The sequence below is a fragment of the Miniopterus schreibersii genome (genome assembly GCF_964146895.1).
Source record: "Miniopterus schreibersii genome assembly, chromosome: 18".
Classification (NCBI taxonomy): Eukaryota; Metazoa; Chordata; class Mammalia; order Chiroptera; family Miniopteridae; genus Miniopterus; species Miniopterus schreibersii.
Window position 1 is genome coordinate 32,460,249 of NC_138121.1, and position 17,443 is coordinate 32,477,691.

The 17,443-nt window shown below is 41.1% G+C and overlaps 1 protein-coding gene across 2 annotated transcripts; it reads right to left on the reverse strand.

Annotated features, from left to right (window-relative positions):
- Positions 1–3,233: 3,233 nt before the first annotated feature.
- OGFOD1 (2-oxoglutarate and iron dependent oxygenase domain containing 1) lies at positions 3,234–17,285 on the reverse strand. 2 transcript variants are annotated; one of them, XM_081118466.1, is made up of 13 exons: positions 17,058–17,285; positions 15,204–15,349; positions 14,522–14,568; positions 13,780–13,880; positions 10,169–10,285; positions 9,504–9,595; positions 9,172–9,300; positions 8,550–8,663; positions 7,126–7,205; positions 6,535–6,848; positions 5,008–5,130; positions 4,483–4,541; positions 3,234–3,983 (listed from the first exon to the last, which is right to left on the reverse strand). In XM_081118466.1, the coding sequence occupies exons 1-13, from the start codon at positions 17,239–17,241 to the stop codon at positions 3,822–3,824; spliced, it is 1,668 nt and encodes a 555-aa protein (XP_080974592.1). In that variant the 5' UTR covers positions 17,242–17,285; the 3' UTR covers positions 3,234–3,821. The 2 variants fall into 2 exon arrangements, with proteins under 2 accessions (XP_080974592.1, XP_080974593.1); XM_081118467.1 differs by lacking the exon at positions 9,504–9,595 and having other exon boundaries at positions 10,169–10,314; positions 17,058–17,265.
- Between the last annotated feature and the right edge of the window lie 158 nt (positions 17,286–17,443).

Genomic DNA, 17,443 nt, shown 5'->3' on the forward strand with positions numbered 1-17,443 from the left:
TCCCAGGTAGGTGAGACTGGAAGAGATGAAAATGTTCATAGAACATTCAGTTACCTTCTTTTCTTAGAAGTTACCATGTTCAACTTAGGGATGAAAAAAAATGGTTATCAGTTACTTCTCTAGTTTTCTACCATGACAGAATATGGTACCTTCTAGAAGCTATACTTTAAGCTCTATTTTGTTGCAGCTTTAAGCGAACACTTGGCCTTCATGTAAAAGCTAATCTTGAGGATTCTGCTATCTGGGAGAAAGCTTTTCAGTTATTTTTTAGCATGCCCTTAAAAAAGTCACCACCACAAGGTACTCAAAATTTTTACAGAGAGAATGGTTTTTATTACCTCCCACCATGTCTCCTTCTCCACACATATCAAGGCTCAGCTGAAATGCTCTCATCTCAGGAGACAGTTCTCCCATGTCTATTCTTTAACCCTCATTACATCCTATGTTGATACAAATCCTAAGCCCCCAGTAAGTGACAGCAGGGGCTGCATCTTAATCAGCTTTGTCTCCCCACGGTGCCGAGTGAATGTCTTCAGCACAGACAGCATCTGCTGCTCTCCACGGGACTGTCTGTCCTCAGTTGGCCTGTCAGTAGCTTAGAAATCAAAGAACTAGGAACTTTACAATTATTATATAAGCCTAGAAATGCTTTATAAGAATGATTTTCAACATTATTAAAGTTTCAGATTTTATAATTAGCAGTTAAAAATCTGCCAAAGCAGAGCCCTGTGATCACTCTGAAACTAAAGTACAAGGAGACACCCATGCAGCCTGGTGTTCTGCACTTTGCCTCGTTCCCACCTGGCCCCTGCCCACACTGTGCTCTAGTTCTTCAGTTATCTTTATTTGTATGGTACAGAAATCTGTTCCTAAAATGATACCACATGGATAGTTCCCAAGTAGTTTTCAAAACTGTGTATGTGGACTGTGTCAATCAGAGAAGGAATCAGTTTTTGTAGGAATGTCCAGTTCACAAGGGCTGGTGTGGCGTCACTCTGTCAAGGACCCTTCTAACAGGACTTGCATTTGCTCACTCAGTTTTAGTAGTGGTACGTATATAATGGTATTGAAGAGATACTGCAGCCAAAACTTCTTGTTGAAAAATTACCACTCTGGGAAAGAGAGCCCAAGCATTGACAATTTTTGGTATTCTGCAGGGAAGAAACCACCACATGCAGTGGAACTTGGGAGGCAATCAGTGAGCGGTAGGAAAGCCAGGTTCAAAACCCAAGAGCCAATCTCTTCTAGGCTTCATTTCCACATCTTTAAACTGAGGGACTGAAATTATATTATTCATAGGGTTCTTCCTTAAATGTTTTTTTTCCTTCTCTTAACAGAAATGCTAATATGCTTTTGAAATAACTTAATGAAAACGTTTTTCATTCCCATCATGGGTGACATATTAGGAGGACTTGGTATGGGGATCTGACCTTGCACGATCCATAGGAAGTGCCAATGTAGTCTCTCTAAGGCTGCACTGCCTGATGCTGGAACTTGAAGTCCACAGGACAGGCAGCCAGAAAGGATGTAAAATCAGGGGGAACAAGTAGGAACCCACAGGCATGAGCTGGAGGCCCAGGAGGACACATTATCTGTGTTAATTCTGACCTGGATGGTGTGGACGTCCTGCAGAAACTGAGACCCTTCCCTCATCAGGAAGCTGAAGGATGATCCACAAGTAAAGTGGAATAGTTGCAGGCCCAGGTGCTGACACCAGTGAGGTGAGCCAGTAGATAAGTGAAAACGTGAGCTACAAAGTGGCTGCTGCTTCATTCTGGCCCTCCAAATCTTGCCTAAGAATTTGTGGCTCACTCTAATGACCATAGAGAAGGGAATCCTGGGAAACGTAGTAAGGTCTAGCCAAGCTGATACATTACAGTGGTTGTTAGAGAATGGTGGGATTTCAGGTGACCACTACTTCGTATTTTTACATGTTTAATTCTTCACAACGAACATGTATTATTTATATAACCTGAAAAATGTATAAAGCTATTCTCTTTGAGGAATAACATTTTCCTTTACTAAAAGGAATTATTAAGAATTGGAGGTTCACTATTAAGTTATATATTATAGAGCGGAACACCATAGCTTTCATCTGAAAGTATAAAAAGGATGCCCATGTTTAATTCTTCTTTTGCCACTTAGTTGTCAACTTTGGCTCCAAGCTCTAAAAATCAAGATGAATGAAGCACTAAGGAAAAGCAGTTTCTCAATCACTGGGTCCCTTGCATGCAGGAGTGCCCTTTAAGTTACAGTACCCTGCCCAGTCTAAGTGGTGCTGCTGTGGATGATGTAACTCACTGCAACAGCAGAGTCTGGCTCACCGGGAGTCACTCCCCTTGGACAATGAATCCTTTTTTGGAGTGTGTAGAATTCTGCTGTGTTGACAGGCCACAAACACATTGAGATTAAAGAAAAACTAATATGCACACTTTAACACCTGTGTAATGTGCTAAGATTTAGACTCAGCATTCCCAAATTGGAAAAGTTGGGTGGCCTCTTAGATGTTACCTAGAGGATGAGCCTCAAACCATTTCCCAAGCTTGGCACACGTGATGGTTTCACCTGCCCAGCATGCTTCCTTGGGCCTTTCTGGGGGTATGCCACTGACAAGGTGTTAACTAGAACCCTAACCCCTCTCTCTCCTACTCAGGAAAACACATCAGAAAGTGAATGAAAGCAATGTACGGATGACTTTCAGTCTGCAGGAACTTAAAAGACAAGCTTTGAAATGTAAACCATTAGAGTAGTTGTAATCCCCCCGAGTGTCACTATACTATGGTTAAAACAGTGTGGCTGCCAAAATTATATGCATGTGAAATCACCCATTACTGTATGGGTGTGAGAAGATAATAGAACGAGTATTTATCTCATCCTTTAAAAATTAGTATTTGCTTTATAACAATACTGAATAGTAGTCCATGTGTATAATTTATAAATAACTACCCATATAATGGGCACACATGCTAAAACATTTTCTGACTGGGGTGCAAAACCAAAAAATTTATGAAACCATCAACCTAAAAGAAAGGGAAACTCAATCCCTTTATTAAAATGCAAACTATAGAAAAGAATTAGTGTATGTCCTGGGAGAGTTACAGTGCAGCAAAGCCGCAGGCAATGGGAGGAAGACGTGTAATGAGCCCAGCACGCACAGGATGTAAGCTCTGTAATTTTCTAAACCTGTGTCACTAGGAAGAGCAGAATCTGCAATCATTCACTGGAAACATGGATGATCTTGAGGACTTTATGCTAAGTGAAATAAGCCAGTCACAAAAGGACAAATACCGTATTATTCCACTGACATGAGGAGTACGAGTAGGTAGATTCAGAGACAGAAAGCAGAATGGTGGTTGCTGGGGGTTAGGGAAGTAGAAATGGGGAGTCAGTGTTTAATGGGGGCAGAGTCTCACTTTGGGGGGATGAAAACGTTCTGGAGATGGATGGTGGTGGTGGCTGCACAACAACGTGAATGTGCTTAATGCCATTGGATTGTACACTCAAAATGGTCGAAATGGTAAATTTTATGTCAGATATATTTTACCACAAAAACCTCCACATTTTAAAATCACTGAAGAAGTCAATATGGGAAACAAAGTACTGAATGCTAAAGATTTTTTTCAGCTAAGAGATAAGTACATATCTCTCTAAGCTCAAGGTCTAGATTGAGCACAATCGCTGTGAGTCTTACTAAAGGACAACCACGGTTTTAAGAACAGTGTCAGAGAGGTTACCTTGTGGCCCTCCTTTGCTCGTTGCCTAGCTCTTCCACTTTCTGGTACTGATGAAGGGTCTCTTTTTCTCAGCTGAGCCCAGCCCCGTCATTCATAATAGACGAACGAGAAGTCCCAGAAACCTGTTCTGTTTGGGAAGGTTTTCTTTTGTTCTAGGCTTCGGTGGTTAATATGCTTGACAAATTTCAGAGTCTCTCTATCTCTGTAGATCAATGCCAAAGAATTGTTCTCTGGATTCACTGTTAGCAGCTGAAACAGGCAAATATAATGACACATCAGAACACAGAGCTTATTCTCAACTCTTTTCTTCAATGACTCATCACTGAACAGATGGTTTCCGTAGCAAGTATTTAAGTCTGGGGTAGGGGGACAGTAAAGAGTCTTTACTAGGAAGAGCTATTGCTCCAGCTGTCAAGACATTTTCCAACAAACCCTGATCCAATACATACCCAGGAAGATTTTACCTAATGCACTTATTTCCTATTATGTTGAAAAATTAATGGGAATGTACCATGGCTCTTAATTTATTTGGAATTTCTCAGGGTAGAAGAAATAAATGCTTGTTGATTACCCTTTAGCATCTTTATTCCATGCCAAGTGCTTTCTACTAGAAATCAGACCACTGCCAGGCAGAACAACATGGATTTACCAGAGTTAAAGACACTGGAAGAAGGTAATAAAAGTGGTTTTTGGAGAAGGAAAGTGTCCGCAAGACTAAAAAGACAGTTTGCTATGAGAAGCAACTTACCTCTTCATCTTCCCCTTTGGCAATGTAGGAAGTAAAGCCACCATACTCTGGCTCCCAGCCTTAGAGGGGAAAACAAATAGCATTCAGAAAGCTCTCACTGTGTGTTACGCCTCCTGCTGAAACCACGGATCCCATGCTCCGTGAACAGGGCAACTGGGAGTTCAGCAGTAACCAACTCTATGACTTATGAGCCTGATTTTACCATTCAATCAACATTAAATAACTGAAAACTAAGAATTAAATGTAAAATTTAAGGACAATTACATAAAAGCTGTAGAGTGGGGAGGGGGGCATTTTTGGAGGGAAATTATGGTTTGCTCCATCTCCCATACCCTGGTCAGACATAAATCCTACTTTGTGTTGGGACCAAAATTCACAACCCCTAAGATCCCTTCCAATTCTGAACTCCTGTGATCTGAGATCCTGGACAAGGTAAATACTCCAAACTGGTTCAGTTGGAGCGGTGCACCAGGAGAGACTGCCCCCTTAAGGAAACAATTCACTGCTTCCCAGCCTCCCTCTTACCTTCACAGCCACAGTAAAGAAGTAAGTCCAGGGCAAATTCAGTCTTGCTGTTGTCATGGATTAAAGTGTAGTGACCGGTCTTCCAACACCTCAGTTCCCCCTGACATGTGGGAACACTTGATTCTAAGAAAAAACAGAAGGCCAGAAAAATACTAAAATAATCTTAATACTAAAATAACCTTATAAAGAAAAGCTTTATAGCTCTTCTTTAGATGGTAAACTTGTGAACAGTGACCTTTCTCATTTACCTCTGTGCTCTCCCCTGGCTCTGGCCAGGGCCTTGCATAAAGCAAATGCTCAATAAAAGAATAAAGCACCTTTTGGTTGCTTGTATCAAATTTTCTTCCAAGTTGCACGTTCCCATAAAAATGAAACCAAAAAGGAAAAGAAGTGGAGAAATACTCTTATTTCTAGATATCTGTGATGCCAAAGTGGCAGTTCAGTCAGTATGGGAGACTACAGAATACGAGTTATGTTGTTTGTAAGGTTAGCACCTAACACTGCTGGTGGTCTCATTTCCATGGTATCCACCCCCCTTTTCTTTGTTCTTCTGACTGCACAGGGTTCTTCTCAAGAAATCAGATTGGAGGCCTGGCCAGCATGGCTAAGTGGTTGAGCATCGACCGATGAACAAGGTCACCCTACGATTCCTAGTCAGGGCACATGCCCGGGTTGCAGGCTCTATCCTCAGTAGGGGGCATGCGGAAGGCATCTGATCAATGAATGACTCATTGACATTTCAATCTCTCCCTTCCTCATTCTGAAATCAATAAAAAAAGAAAGAAATCAGAGTGGAAGCAGGACAGGAAAACTGACCAGAGGAACTGGGGAACAGACTTTCTAATTTGATTTCATAAGGGCTGTAATATTTAGTTGAATTTGTAGCTGCTCAGTTAATGGAGCCAAAATTCCCACAGAAACATTACCTCTTAAATTTCTTATATTTTTCTTTCCTCTACTTTTAATAATTCCCTCTCCCTCTTTGTCCAAATTCCAGTAAGTTTTTCTTAGTCTGTTATTGGTCCTTAGCAGAAATAAGCTGCTCACCTCGTCTACTTTATGTTCTTGTATTTGGGAGTAATTTTAGGCAAAGCCAGTCATTTCTCTCCACCACCATGTGTACTGATAAAATGTACAAGCTGTTCCTCCTATTTGGAATACTCTTCCTGCAAATCCTTCCAGTCATTCAGATCTGAGCCTAGCTGACAGCTTCTCAAACAGGCTTTTCCAGATTGCCTATTCACCTAAGAGGCCATTCTGCCAATCCTTAGCACATAACCCTATTGAAATGATCTGCATAGCATGTATAATTATTTGACGTTTTCTAGTTGTTGGTGCACACATTTAATCTCTGTCCTCTCCTTTGAGGATGTAAACTCAAGAACAGCAGGGACCTTGTCTGTTTTGTTCTCCAGCTCCTGAAATAGGACCTAGCAAACAGCAGATGCTCAAGAAATACTTGTTGAATAAATGATTGAATGGCGAATGCTTAATGGAAACCCAGGACACGTCGTAAAAGCAGCTTACTTTCCTTGGCTTCATCTTCCTCTGGCTCTGGGTCTGTCTGTTCATTGCTCTGCTGGCCATTGCTGCTGACAGCCACCGGATTATTCTCTGGCTCAGAGGAGCTATAGCTTGTCCCTTCTTCAGTGCTATCCGGAGCAGAGGCTGCTTCTCCCTCTTTTGTGTCCTCCATCTCATCTTCTTCTGAAGGGGCCAAGAAGTGAAGTTTCAGGCCTGTGAAGTTGGACAGCAGCAAGAACAGTGCCTCGGAGCGAAATAATGTCATGCAGTCCTTGAGTATGTCAGGAAGTGTGCTCTCCTCAGCTTTCTCATAAAACCTGGAAAGCAGCAATGGCAATTTCATCAAAGCCACAGATGTAAAATTACTCATGGAATAAAAGCTGATTCTTAGCTTTGTACCTCTCTCCCTAATTCTTGGCATAGCTTATTAAAGCATGTGTTGTTACAACAGTGAGATTTTATTCGGACCTGCTACTGGATGTCCCTGGGAACCAGACATCATTAGGGAAAATGTCCTATTATTGGAGGTGAGCCTTGCAGACAGACAGGCAGGTGCCAAATGCAGAAGCAAATGTCTTGGATGATGGGTTCTACCTTTTGTTAGGGGGCCCTCGGCTGCTCCATTTCACACCTCCTTTCTCCAAAGCCTCAAAGACTGCCGCAAATTTCTCAGGCTGGAAAAGGAGCAAAGAAGAAGCAGTCAACAACTCTCCCCATGACCCCACACTGGTCTTGCAGGCGTCACGGCTCTGCAGAATCATCTGGCTGATTCTTAAAGGGGTCAGTTGACTCTCATCCCTTTCACACAACAGTCCCCAGTCCTGTTATGGTGAAACCAGAGCAAAGATGGAATAAATCATCAGAAAACTTTAGATAAGAGACCCAAGTGTCTATTTGGGCCATTTCCTTAAATAGTTGTTTATCTTATGTCAAATTGCTCAACCTCTCAAACTCCTTCCTTCAGAAGATGAGGATTATAATACAGACTTTTTAATTCATAAGATGTAAGGGGGAAAAAATTAAACTGCAGAAGAGTCAATGTCATTACAATGAAAAACTGTATAACAACATGGATTCTCTAGGCCTCAGCTCAGTTCCATCATTTAATCAACATTCTAAACTTAAAATGTCAAGTTCAGTACAAGAAGCTGATTAACCTACTGACATTCTCCCCAGGAGCTTTCTATGTACTTGCTTAATGCAATTTCCCATGGAGGATTCTGAAACAGAAGGCCTAGCAGCCAAGTAGGAAAAGGATCCCAAAGCACGTTTAGAGAAGCTGAATCACACAGGGTTAAACAAGCTTATTTCCTATAAAATTTCTTAAATTCCTTAATGTGTTATTTTCAGCTATAAAATTCTGAGACACAGTATGTGTTGTCTCAACCTTTTTTTCATGGAGGAACTGCTCTTGGGAGTGTGATGCCATGGGACTCAGGGTCAACTGTGAAGCACCACACCCCAGCGTATGAGATCTCGTCTGGCACTCACAACTCTTCAAGACGGACAAGGCAGGTTTAAGGCTCAAGGATTGAGTGATTTGGTCAGGCTAGTAAGTAAGAGCCAGGACATGAATATAAGGTATCTGACTTCTGCTTTAGCACTCTCCCCACTACAAAGTGCTGCCTCATCACTGTCAAACATTCATCAATAGGTGCTGATCAACTAGCAATCTGTCTATCACTAAAAGTAATAGTATGCACCAGAGTCTTCAAATAAATAGGAAGGGAATTCACACAACTCTCAGTGTAGAAGCTTCTCCCTCTCTGTGTGTACCATTAAGATTCTAGAGAATGGGAATACCTAAGGGACTCTTAACACACTTAGCATACAGCCAATACCAATGTTAGCTGTTAACATCATTTCTGTATTACTTTATTTGGAGGAAATAACATAATAAACATTCTAACCAGGAACAAAACAAGAAACAAAAACTCTCCTGATGATGCCTATTCACCCACCCAAGGAGCAAGACTGCATGCCATACCAGATACACTGGGCAGGATGTGCACACCTACCTTAAGGAACTCCTTTAGGAGAATTTCAGACTGTTGTTCAAACTCTTCTTGAATTTGAATTTGGTAATCCATGTCCAGATAAGTAGGGTTGATCCACTCATATAAAATTTCATGCTTAAAAAGAAGCAACAGATGCAAAAGGTGAGTTAATAACTCCTATTGCTTTTTTTTTTTTTAAATATATCTTTATTGATTTCAGAGAGAGGAAGGGAGAGGGAGAGAGAGAGGTAGAAACATCAATGATGAGAAAGTCATTGATCGGCTGTAGCCCACAACCCAGGAATGTGCCCTGACCGGAAATCGAACCCTGATCTCCTGGATCCTAGGTTGATGCTCTGCTACTGAGCCACACCCGGCTGGGCCCTATTGCTTTTGTTTTCACATCATTTCACAGTAGTAAAATAGCATATGCAAATCCTCAACTTATAATTGTCTCCTTGTTAAACATAAAGTGCTGGGAAACTGCCTGAGAAGGACACTAGCCACAGTTTATCTAAGAAAAGGGGAAGGGCAAGCTCAAAATCTAGTTTCATTATCAGGAATGGCCACTTTCAAAACCACAAAAACAAATGATATGCTATAGCTGCCAAGATAAGAATCTGCAACAGGCATTTATCCTTACATCTTGCGGGATATGAGGACTCCGAGGTATGGGAGGTTCAAAGTAGTTGGGAGGCCTGGTCAGTGAAGGACCATGAAACCAGCCGCTTATAGACAGACGTGACTTTTCTTCAGACAGGACTTCAGACACCTGAAAGGACAAGACCAGCGGTACATCAACCCAAAGATTGAGGAAGATAACCAGGAAAGGCCCACTAACTTTGGGATCCTTCCCGTTAGGTGTGAAAACAGTCTGGCCAGGCAAGTCCAACAGAAGGCTGTCACATTTAGATAATGGGTGACTAAAACGCATGATCCTTAGTGCTCTATGTATTTGTGGCTTACAATCTTTACCTGGTGAAAGGACACTGGAGACACTTCAAAGAAAACCAGTGTGTTCCACGAAGGGATAAGAGACTTGACAATCTGCTTCGGCTGAAAATGTTCTGCACCAGGAGAGAACATGTCCGTAAATATGATTTCATTATCATTTACCACTTCCAGGCTACCCCGTTTCACCTTGACAATCCTCAGATTTCTAAGTGTAACTATTTGTACCCTTCTAGTCCCCAAATGCCAGCTCTTCCAGCTGTTTCACTCATACTTGCTAGTTCTGCCAGGTGACACCTATTCTTCCTTACACTTTCCCTCTGCCGTTGGAGAAGGGCTGAAAGTTTCCTGGAGTCAGTCATTGCAATAAAAAGCCATGACTTCCTGTCAAATGGACTGCTCCTGGCAGATTCACAGCCATGGGCAGCTGTACATGCGCTCTGCTACCCTTCCATGGTCTGTGTTCAGAAGTCAGGTCTGACTACTCCTCTTCTAAATCAACTCTAACTTATTTCCGGAGTAATGATTATCTCAGGTACAACTTAGGGAGGTGGTTTTCAGGGCTGGCATTAATTCCTCCTGCAGTAGTCACTGTAACCGATGGCTTCCATCTCCTTGGAGAAGTACAGACATTGTACATGAGGATTGGGAAGTGGCTATGGGTGTTGATGAGCATGTGTGTGTCTTACCGTCAACGTTGTACAGGTCCAGGGTGCCCCCCAAGCTCCTGTCCCAGGGAGGAACCAGGTAAAGAATGAAGGCGATCCGGCGCCCCTCCAGCTCATCATCGTGGCAGAGCAGGGCATCTGCAAGTTGAATGCACAGCTGCATGTCCCTGTGCAGACAAGGAGCAGCTGGGACCTGAGCTTGCATTTATGTCAGTCTACCTGACATTCATCTGTAATGTCAGCTTCTCCAGCCTTAAAATGACACTTATTTCTCCTTTATAATTATAGAAATAAAACTGTCAACTCTAAAAACACAGAACAGCGCATATGTGGTTAGACCCAGAGAGAATCGCTAACAATATTTTTTATTTTTTAATCCTCACCCACGGATATTTTTTCCATTGCTTCTCAGAGAGAGTGGAAGGGGGAGGGAGAGAGAGAGAAACATCAATGTGAGAGGGACACATTGGTTGCCTCCTGCACGTGCCCTGATCAGGACTGGGAACTGAGCCTGCAACCGAGGTATGTGCCCTTGGCCAGAATTGAACCAGGGACCCTCAGTCCTCTGGCTGACGCTCTAACCACTGAGTCAACTAACAATATTTGGCCAACAATATTTTTACATATTTCTTAATACTCTTTCTACATACATGTGTTTCCTTTTGAAAAAAATGGTATCCTCCAGTGGTGGTTCTGTGGCCTGCTTTTTTTTTTTTTTTAAATATATCTTTATTGATTTCAGAGAGAGAAAAGGAGAGGGAGAGAGAGAGATAGAAACATCAACGACAAGAGAGTCATTGATTGGCTGCAGCCCGCAACCCAGGCATGTGCCCTGACTGGGAATTGAACCCTGATCGCCTGGATCCTAGGTCAACGCTCAACCGCTGAGCCACGCCCGGCCGGGCTGTGGCCTGCTTTTTAAATTTATTACTACACGGGAAGTGTCTTTCCATATCAATATATATACCTGCCATCTTTTAATGGCTGCGTATTCATTCTACTCTATGGATTATGAATTACCTCCCTCCTTCTTTAATCAATCTTCTGTGTTGTTTCCATTTCTTGTCTATTAAGAAAGAATGTTTCAGTGGACATTACTGCACAAAGATCTTTTTGTACCCATTCCCATTAATTTCTTGAGTTGAACTTCTAAAATGCATGAGGTGGGCCTGAGCAAGGTAAGAGACGCGCAGAATGGGAGAGGAAGGGATGCTACGGCGAACTGAGATCATTCACAAATGAAGGGACTGTTTTGATAAATAAATACATTAAAGATAATGGAATCCAGGTTTCTCACTGTCAAAGAAGGGAATTACAAATATGGAAAAGGAGAACTCTAGAATGAACCTGGTGCTGTTGAATTAGGCCTGGAGGAATCAATGTGAATTCAGTTTCCTTTATCTATATATACCTATACAGATATTCATATAGATACCTAGATATAAACACAGATATAGAGAAACACACAAATGTAAACACATGCACATGCATATATATATTTGCTACCTCCTTCCACTGAAAGGATCTTGGAGCAGTGATACCCTAATAGCAAAAACACCTTGAATCCAGATCTTCACTAAAAGGAACCAGGACTCTTTGGAAGAATGGCTAACTCCAAGTCTGGAGTTTAGGAAATGTAAGATAAACCTGGAAAATCTTGTTTTGCCAGAAAGTAAGATATAAATGAATTATAGGGATATCTAAAGGACACAGAAGTCAGTTGAAAGGGCTTCCCTTGATCTAATCAGGGACAACATGAACATCAATATAATGATTAGTAGTAACTGATAAATAGCCATTACATAAATAGTAATTCATAAATCCACACTGACATAAATAAATGAAAAAAAAAATAAAATAAATGGAGAGAGGAAAAGGTTGTCTTGTAGTAGAATGACAACTAATAAATGTAGAAGGAATGATTTTATTGCAGAAATCACCATTTGGCAACCTGCATAGTAATAATTTAGCAAGAAATATCAGTGGATGCTAAAACAAGTGAATGAAAGTTTGATGAAAAATTTACATACTTTTAAAGTATCCCCACAAAACAGTTAACTTACACACAGAAAAAGGACAAGTTTACAAGAGAAAAACTTGATGTCGGCCACCACCTTAATTAAGTGATCAAAGTTATCAATACACACAAACTGTGTACCACTTGATAGGATGGAGAAAAAGAGCACATAATTCTGGCCCTAGCCAGTTTTGCCCAGTGGTTAGAGCATCAGCCCACAAACTGAAGGGTCCAGGGTTTGATTGAGGCCAAGGGCATGTACCTTGGTTGCAGGCTTGATCCCCAGCCCTGGTTGGGGCACGTGTGGGAGGCAACCAATCAATGTATTTCTCTCACACTGATCTCTCTCCCCCCCTTCCACTCTCTCTGACAAAGCAATGGAAAAAATATCCTCAGGTGAGGATTTTAAAAAAAAGCAGCACATAATTCTGTAATATTCCTGCCAAAAATGCATAGCTTGAATCTAATCATGAGGAAGCACCGACAAACCAAAATTGAGGGAAGTTCTACAAAATAACTCCTCTGTAAATCTGCAGCAGCATCAATATCATCAAAATTAAGGAGAGATGAAGGAACTGTTCTAGATTAAGGGAGACTAAAAGAGACATGACAAGTAAATGTGATGTGCCATCCTGGACTGGATCCTTTTGCTGTGAAGGACCAAATGATGGAACTAAATGGAGCCTGTGGATTATATGGGAGTAATGTATCAATCTTTAATTTTCTGATTTTGATGGTTTATCACTATCATGTAGGAGAATGCCCTTGTTGTAGGAATTACTGAAGTTATTGATGGTAGTTTACCACAAACGTAACCTACTTTCAAGTAAAATAGGAAAAAAATGATCTGTACTATTTGTGCCGCTTTTCTGTAAGTATGAAATTATTTCAAATTAAAAAGAAAAAATAAAGTTACAAAAGGCCATTGACATGACTCTTCATGTGTATCACTAAGTTATCCTCAAAAAGTTGCTATCGAGTTCAACGTCCAGGACAGGAGTTAAACCCAAATCAAAACCAAACCAAACAAACCCAACCCTTTTCCTCCCAGGTAAAATACCAAACATGTTTTAAAAAAGACTTGTATATGCTCAGAAAGGGAACTTGGAAAATGCACCCCAAACTGGTGACAATGGATACCTCTGAAGAGAAGGGGGGCCAAGGAGCAGTGAAGGGGACAATCAAGGTTTACACTGTATTCTTCTATATTGTTTGCATTTTTTTCCTTAAGAGTGTATTCACTTATTACCTTCAAAATTAAAAAAAGAAAAAATGACACTGAAGGAGACATTTGTTCCCTAAGAAATCTAAGAGGAGAGTTTATAATATCACCTCTGAATTTCCCACTATTGTATGGAAAGTTGGCATGTATATGTGTTATCAGCATTTTTCTGAAAATATGGTCAATAGCTTTCACCATGTTCCCAAAGTGAACCACTGCCTTACACCTTCCAACATGATGGGCATTTCTGCATATGAGCTGGGTCAGATCTTTCTTATTAAGATCCTAATGTTACACAGGGACCCAGTCTAGGATTTTGATACACTGACACTGTTTCAACAGTTTCGTTAACGCCTTTAAATCTTACAGACCTCAGGGTTTTACCAGGCTTACCTGAGAATTCATATTTAGCACAGGACATATCAATGGTTGATTCCAGGTCAATCTTGGAGATGTCAGAAAGCCAAGCCCGGAAATCTTCAAAGAGAATTTTCCTAGAAATGTAAACAAGAAAGCTTGTGACGCCACAGTGTGGGCACATTTGGATGTATGCCGCAACTGCTGTTTCCTGGAGGTTGTTTATTCAGGAGGTCCATTTCCAAGGGTCTTCCCCACTTTAAACTTGCGTAGTTTAGGACTAATAATCCCAGAGCACATCCTTAATTATTTTCTCAAGATAAATTCTTATAAGTGCAATTACACTACAAAAAGTTAAGCCTAATTTTAAGGGTTTTGATACAACTTTCAGAACCACTTCTAAGAAAGATTGCAGCAGTGTATAAAGGTATCTATACTTCTGTCAACACTGGAGGTTTTGTTTTTCATATTTTCCAGCCTAATATGTGAAGAATGGTGTTGATATGGTGTTAATTTGTTTTCTTGATTACTAACAAACTTGAACATTTTATCATTGAGAATTTGGACTCTGGAGTCAGACAGACTCGGGTTTGTATCTTAGCTCCCTCCATTTTTACCTAGGTGGCCTTGAAGAAGTTACTTAATTTCTCAGAGGCTGTTTCCTCCTCTACAAAATGGGATAAAAATGTCAACAGAGATTGTATGACATAACATTTAAAGTATTTATTAGTCAGCATGGCACATATTAGGCACCCAACAAATATGATTACTTGTTTACCTTAAAGCACAGATGTGAGGCTCTCTTCTCTTCTTCAAATCATCAGACTTGATCATGAAAAGAGAACAAAAGGATTTCCTTCATACATGAGACACACGGAGGAGAGAAGTTTAGTAAGTATTCTGGCAGTCTAGCATTGTGGTTAAGAGCCTGGACTTTGAAGATATAATTCATGAGATAAAACTGATGTAACAAAATGATCATTTTAATTATTTGAAAGTGGCAATGCAGGACATACTGCAATGGAGAGCGTGCTGCAATATATTAAACCACCTAAACAAAGACATGAACTCAAATGGTTATTATCTTCCAATGTACAATTCTCTTAAGTATACCACTCCCTAAAATGCACTTAATGTACTTATTTACTGTTTACAATGTAATTATTTATTGGCTTACCATATTTCTTGACTGTCACCATCACTATCACCTCTATTACAGTATTTTAGGTTTTAAAGTCTTACAAGGCAGGAACTGGCAGACTGCATATAATAATTATAGCACCGAACACATAGTTAACACTCAGTAAGCTTATATTAAATGAATGAATGCTTTTAACAACATCAAGGCAAGGACCCTCCACGGCAAATCCAATCTAAAACCTCAAGCCTAAAGATACTGAATGATTTTTGCAAATAATAAATTTCTGAGTAGAAGAACTAATGGTAAAGGGTATAAATACCTGCTGGAACTTATATAAATCATTATACTTTTCATGGAAGTCCAAGTTCAAAAGTTCCTTCTGTAGCCCTTCCAAGAAGTTTTGGCTTGGGATGAAGTTTGGGATCACACAGTGAAGAAAGGGGTCCATGTCCATGACAATGGCTTCTGTTGGGAAGAAAACATTATGGCTTATTTTTCTTTTGTATTTTTGACCACTGAGTATCATAGTATAGAGAATACTATGGTAATGAATTTTCAGAAACCTAGTACCTAAAGTCTACGATTCAGAGGAAGAATGATAAGCTCTTCCTTTTTTTCTTTACCCACTCAACACTACTTTTTAATGATACTGTGCTTAAAATATTAGGCCTTAAAATGAGTACAGGTGATATAGCTAAGGTAAGGTTCCTGCTCTTCAGGGTGGGAGTGGTTTAGTTTAATGTTTACTTGTTGAATTGAATGTATTTTACAGTCTTAATTTATTTTCCCCAAAATTTAAAATGAGAGTAGCAAATTAAAAATGAGAATAGCAACACTGGCTGGCAATTTTCCTTCAACCCTCTTTCCTTTCCTAAGTTACTCTCTAAGGCAGTTACAACATACATATTCTTTTTGTTATTGTTTTTTTTTTTAAAAAAAAATCAGTTCAGGCATAACCCCTTCTAATTCCTTGATTTCTATTTCAACATTTTACCCACTGCCTCTAGTGGGTTAGATTATGTACCCCTCTAATAATCACCACCACCTACCAAGTGCCAAGCACAGGGGTGCTTTGCATGCATTATCTCATTTAATCTTTTCCACAACTCTAAGCGAGACATGATCACTATCTCCATCCCACAGATGAGGAAACTGAGAAGTCCTCGAGTGTATAGAGCTTTCACTTTAAACAATGAGCTATCACTTTCTTTTTTTTCAACTATGCTGGCATCTGGTATAGTAAACAACAGAGTTGGTATGAACCAGGCCTAGAATGCCAACCAGCTACCGGCTGCCGTTCTCCCAGTAGTGTAACACTGGCCTAGGTACAAGGCAACAGCCTACAGCTGGGAGCTATCACTTTCTCATCTGAGCCCCCAGGACTCACCTCTTCAAAGCACTTCACTGAAACAAAAATCACAGCAAACTTTAGAAGGGAAAGTATGATGGACAAATTAAGCAGAGTTTTTATCTTATAAGGTGATATGTGAAGCTGAGGTTGGAATAGTTCATTGTAGGTTCCTTACTTGGGCAACACACCTTTACTTCCATATTTCATAGGTCACGTGGTTGAACTATATTGGCGTAAAAAGCCGACTATGTTCAGGTGCCGGCTACTAGCAGCTCAAATGCTCTGATCACACCATCATGGGACAACGGAGCATTATCTTTAGAGGAATCTATCACTTAAGCCACCCATATATGTGTCTAAATGTTTACTGGTCCTTACTCAGGAAAACAATTATAGTTGCACACATGCATTAGCTTATTAATCTCATCCAACATCTTTTCGAGGTAAGTACTATTAGTTATCTCATTTTACAGAGGAAGGAACTGAAGTTTTAAAAAGTTAAACCCACTGACGAGGATGCACAACTAGCAGAGAGGATTCGAACTCAGAAATCCTTGATTCCAGAATTCAACTATGAACTTTCACGCCCTCTACTTCTCCAAACTCTCCGGCCTACATTTCTCTTCTTGGGTTTCTAAATCCAAACTGAACTTGGAATGAAAGCAGGGCAGCAGGACAGGCAGGAGGGTCAGAGGTGGCCAAAGCCACGCTGTCTCCAAGAGCCTCTATCCTCGTGGGTCCGCTGCCCCGGGCTCGGCTCGAGTGCCAGGACTTTCAGAGGCCCCCAGACGCCGCGCGGTGGCTCCCCCTTCACCCGGTTACCGTGACTGAACGGTGTCCTGTGGCTCCAGGCCTCGGCCACCTGCTTTTTCAAGCTTTCTTCCGTGACAGCGTCCGAAAACTCCACCATCACCTCCTTCTTTCTCTTTTTCCCGGCCCGGCCCGGGTTGGGCTCAGCGGGCCGTTTCCCATTCATCTCCTCATAAGCTATAGAGCCACACGACATAAATCAAGCAGCTACTTCCCTACTGAGACTATAATTCCCAGAATGCGCTCTTTCCCAGCACCATCCAATAGGAAGCATCAAAGTAAGAGAAGGCGGAACCCATGCCTGACTTACCAATGGGAGCTCCAGATATTGCGACCACCCACCATCCAGCAGCCCAATGGTGCTCGGCCTGGCTGGCCACCGCCTCTCTACTTCCTGC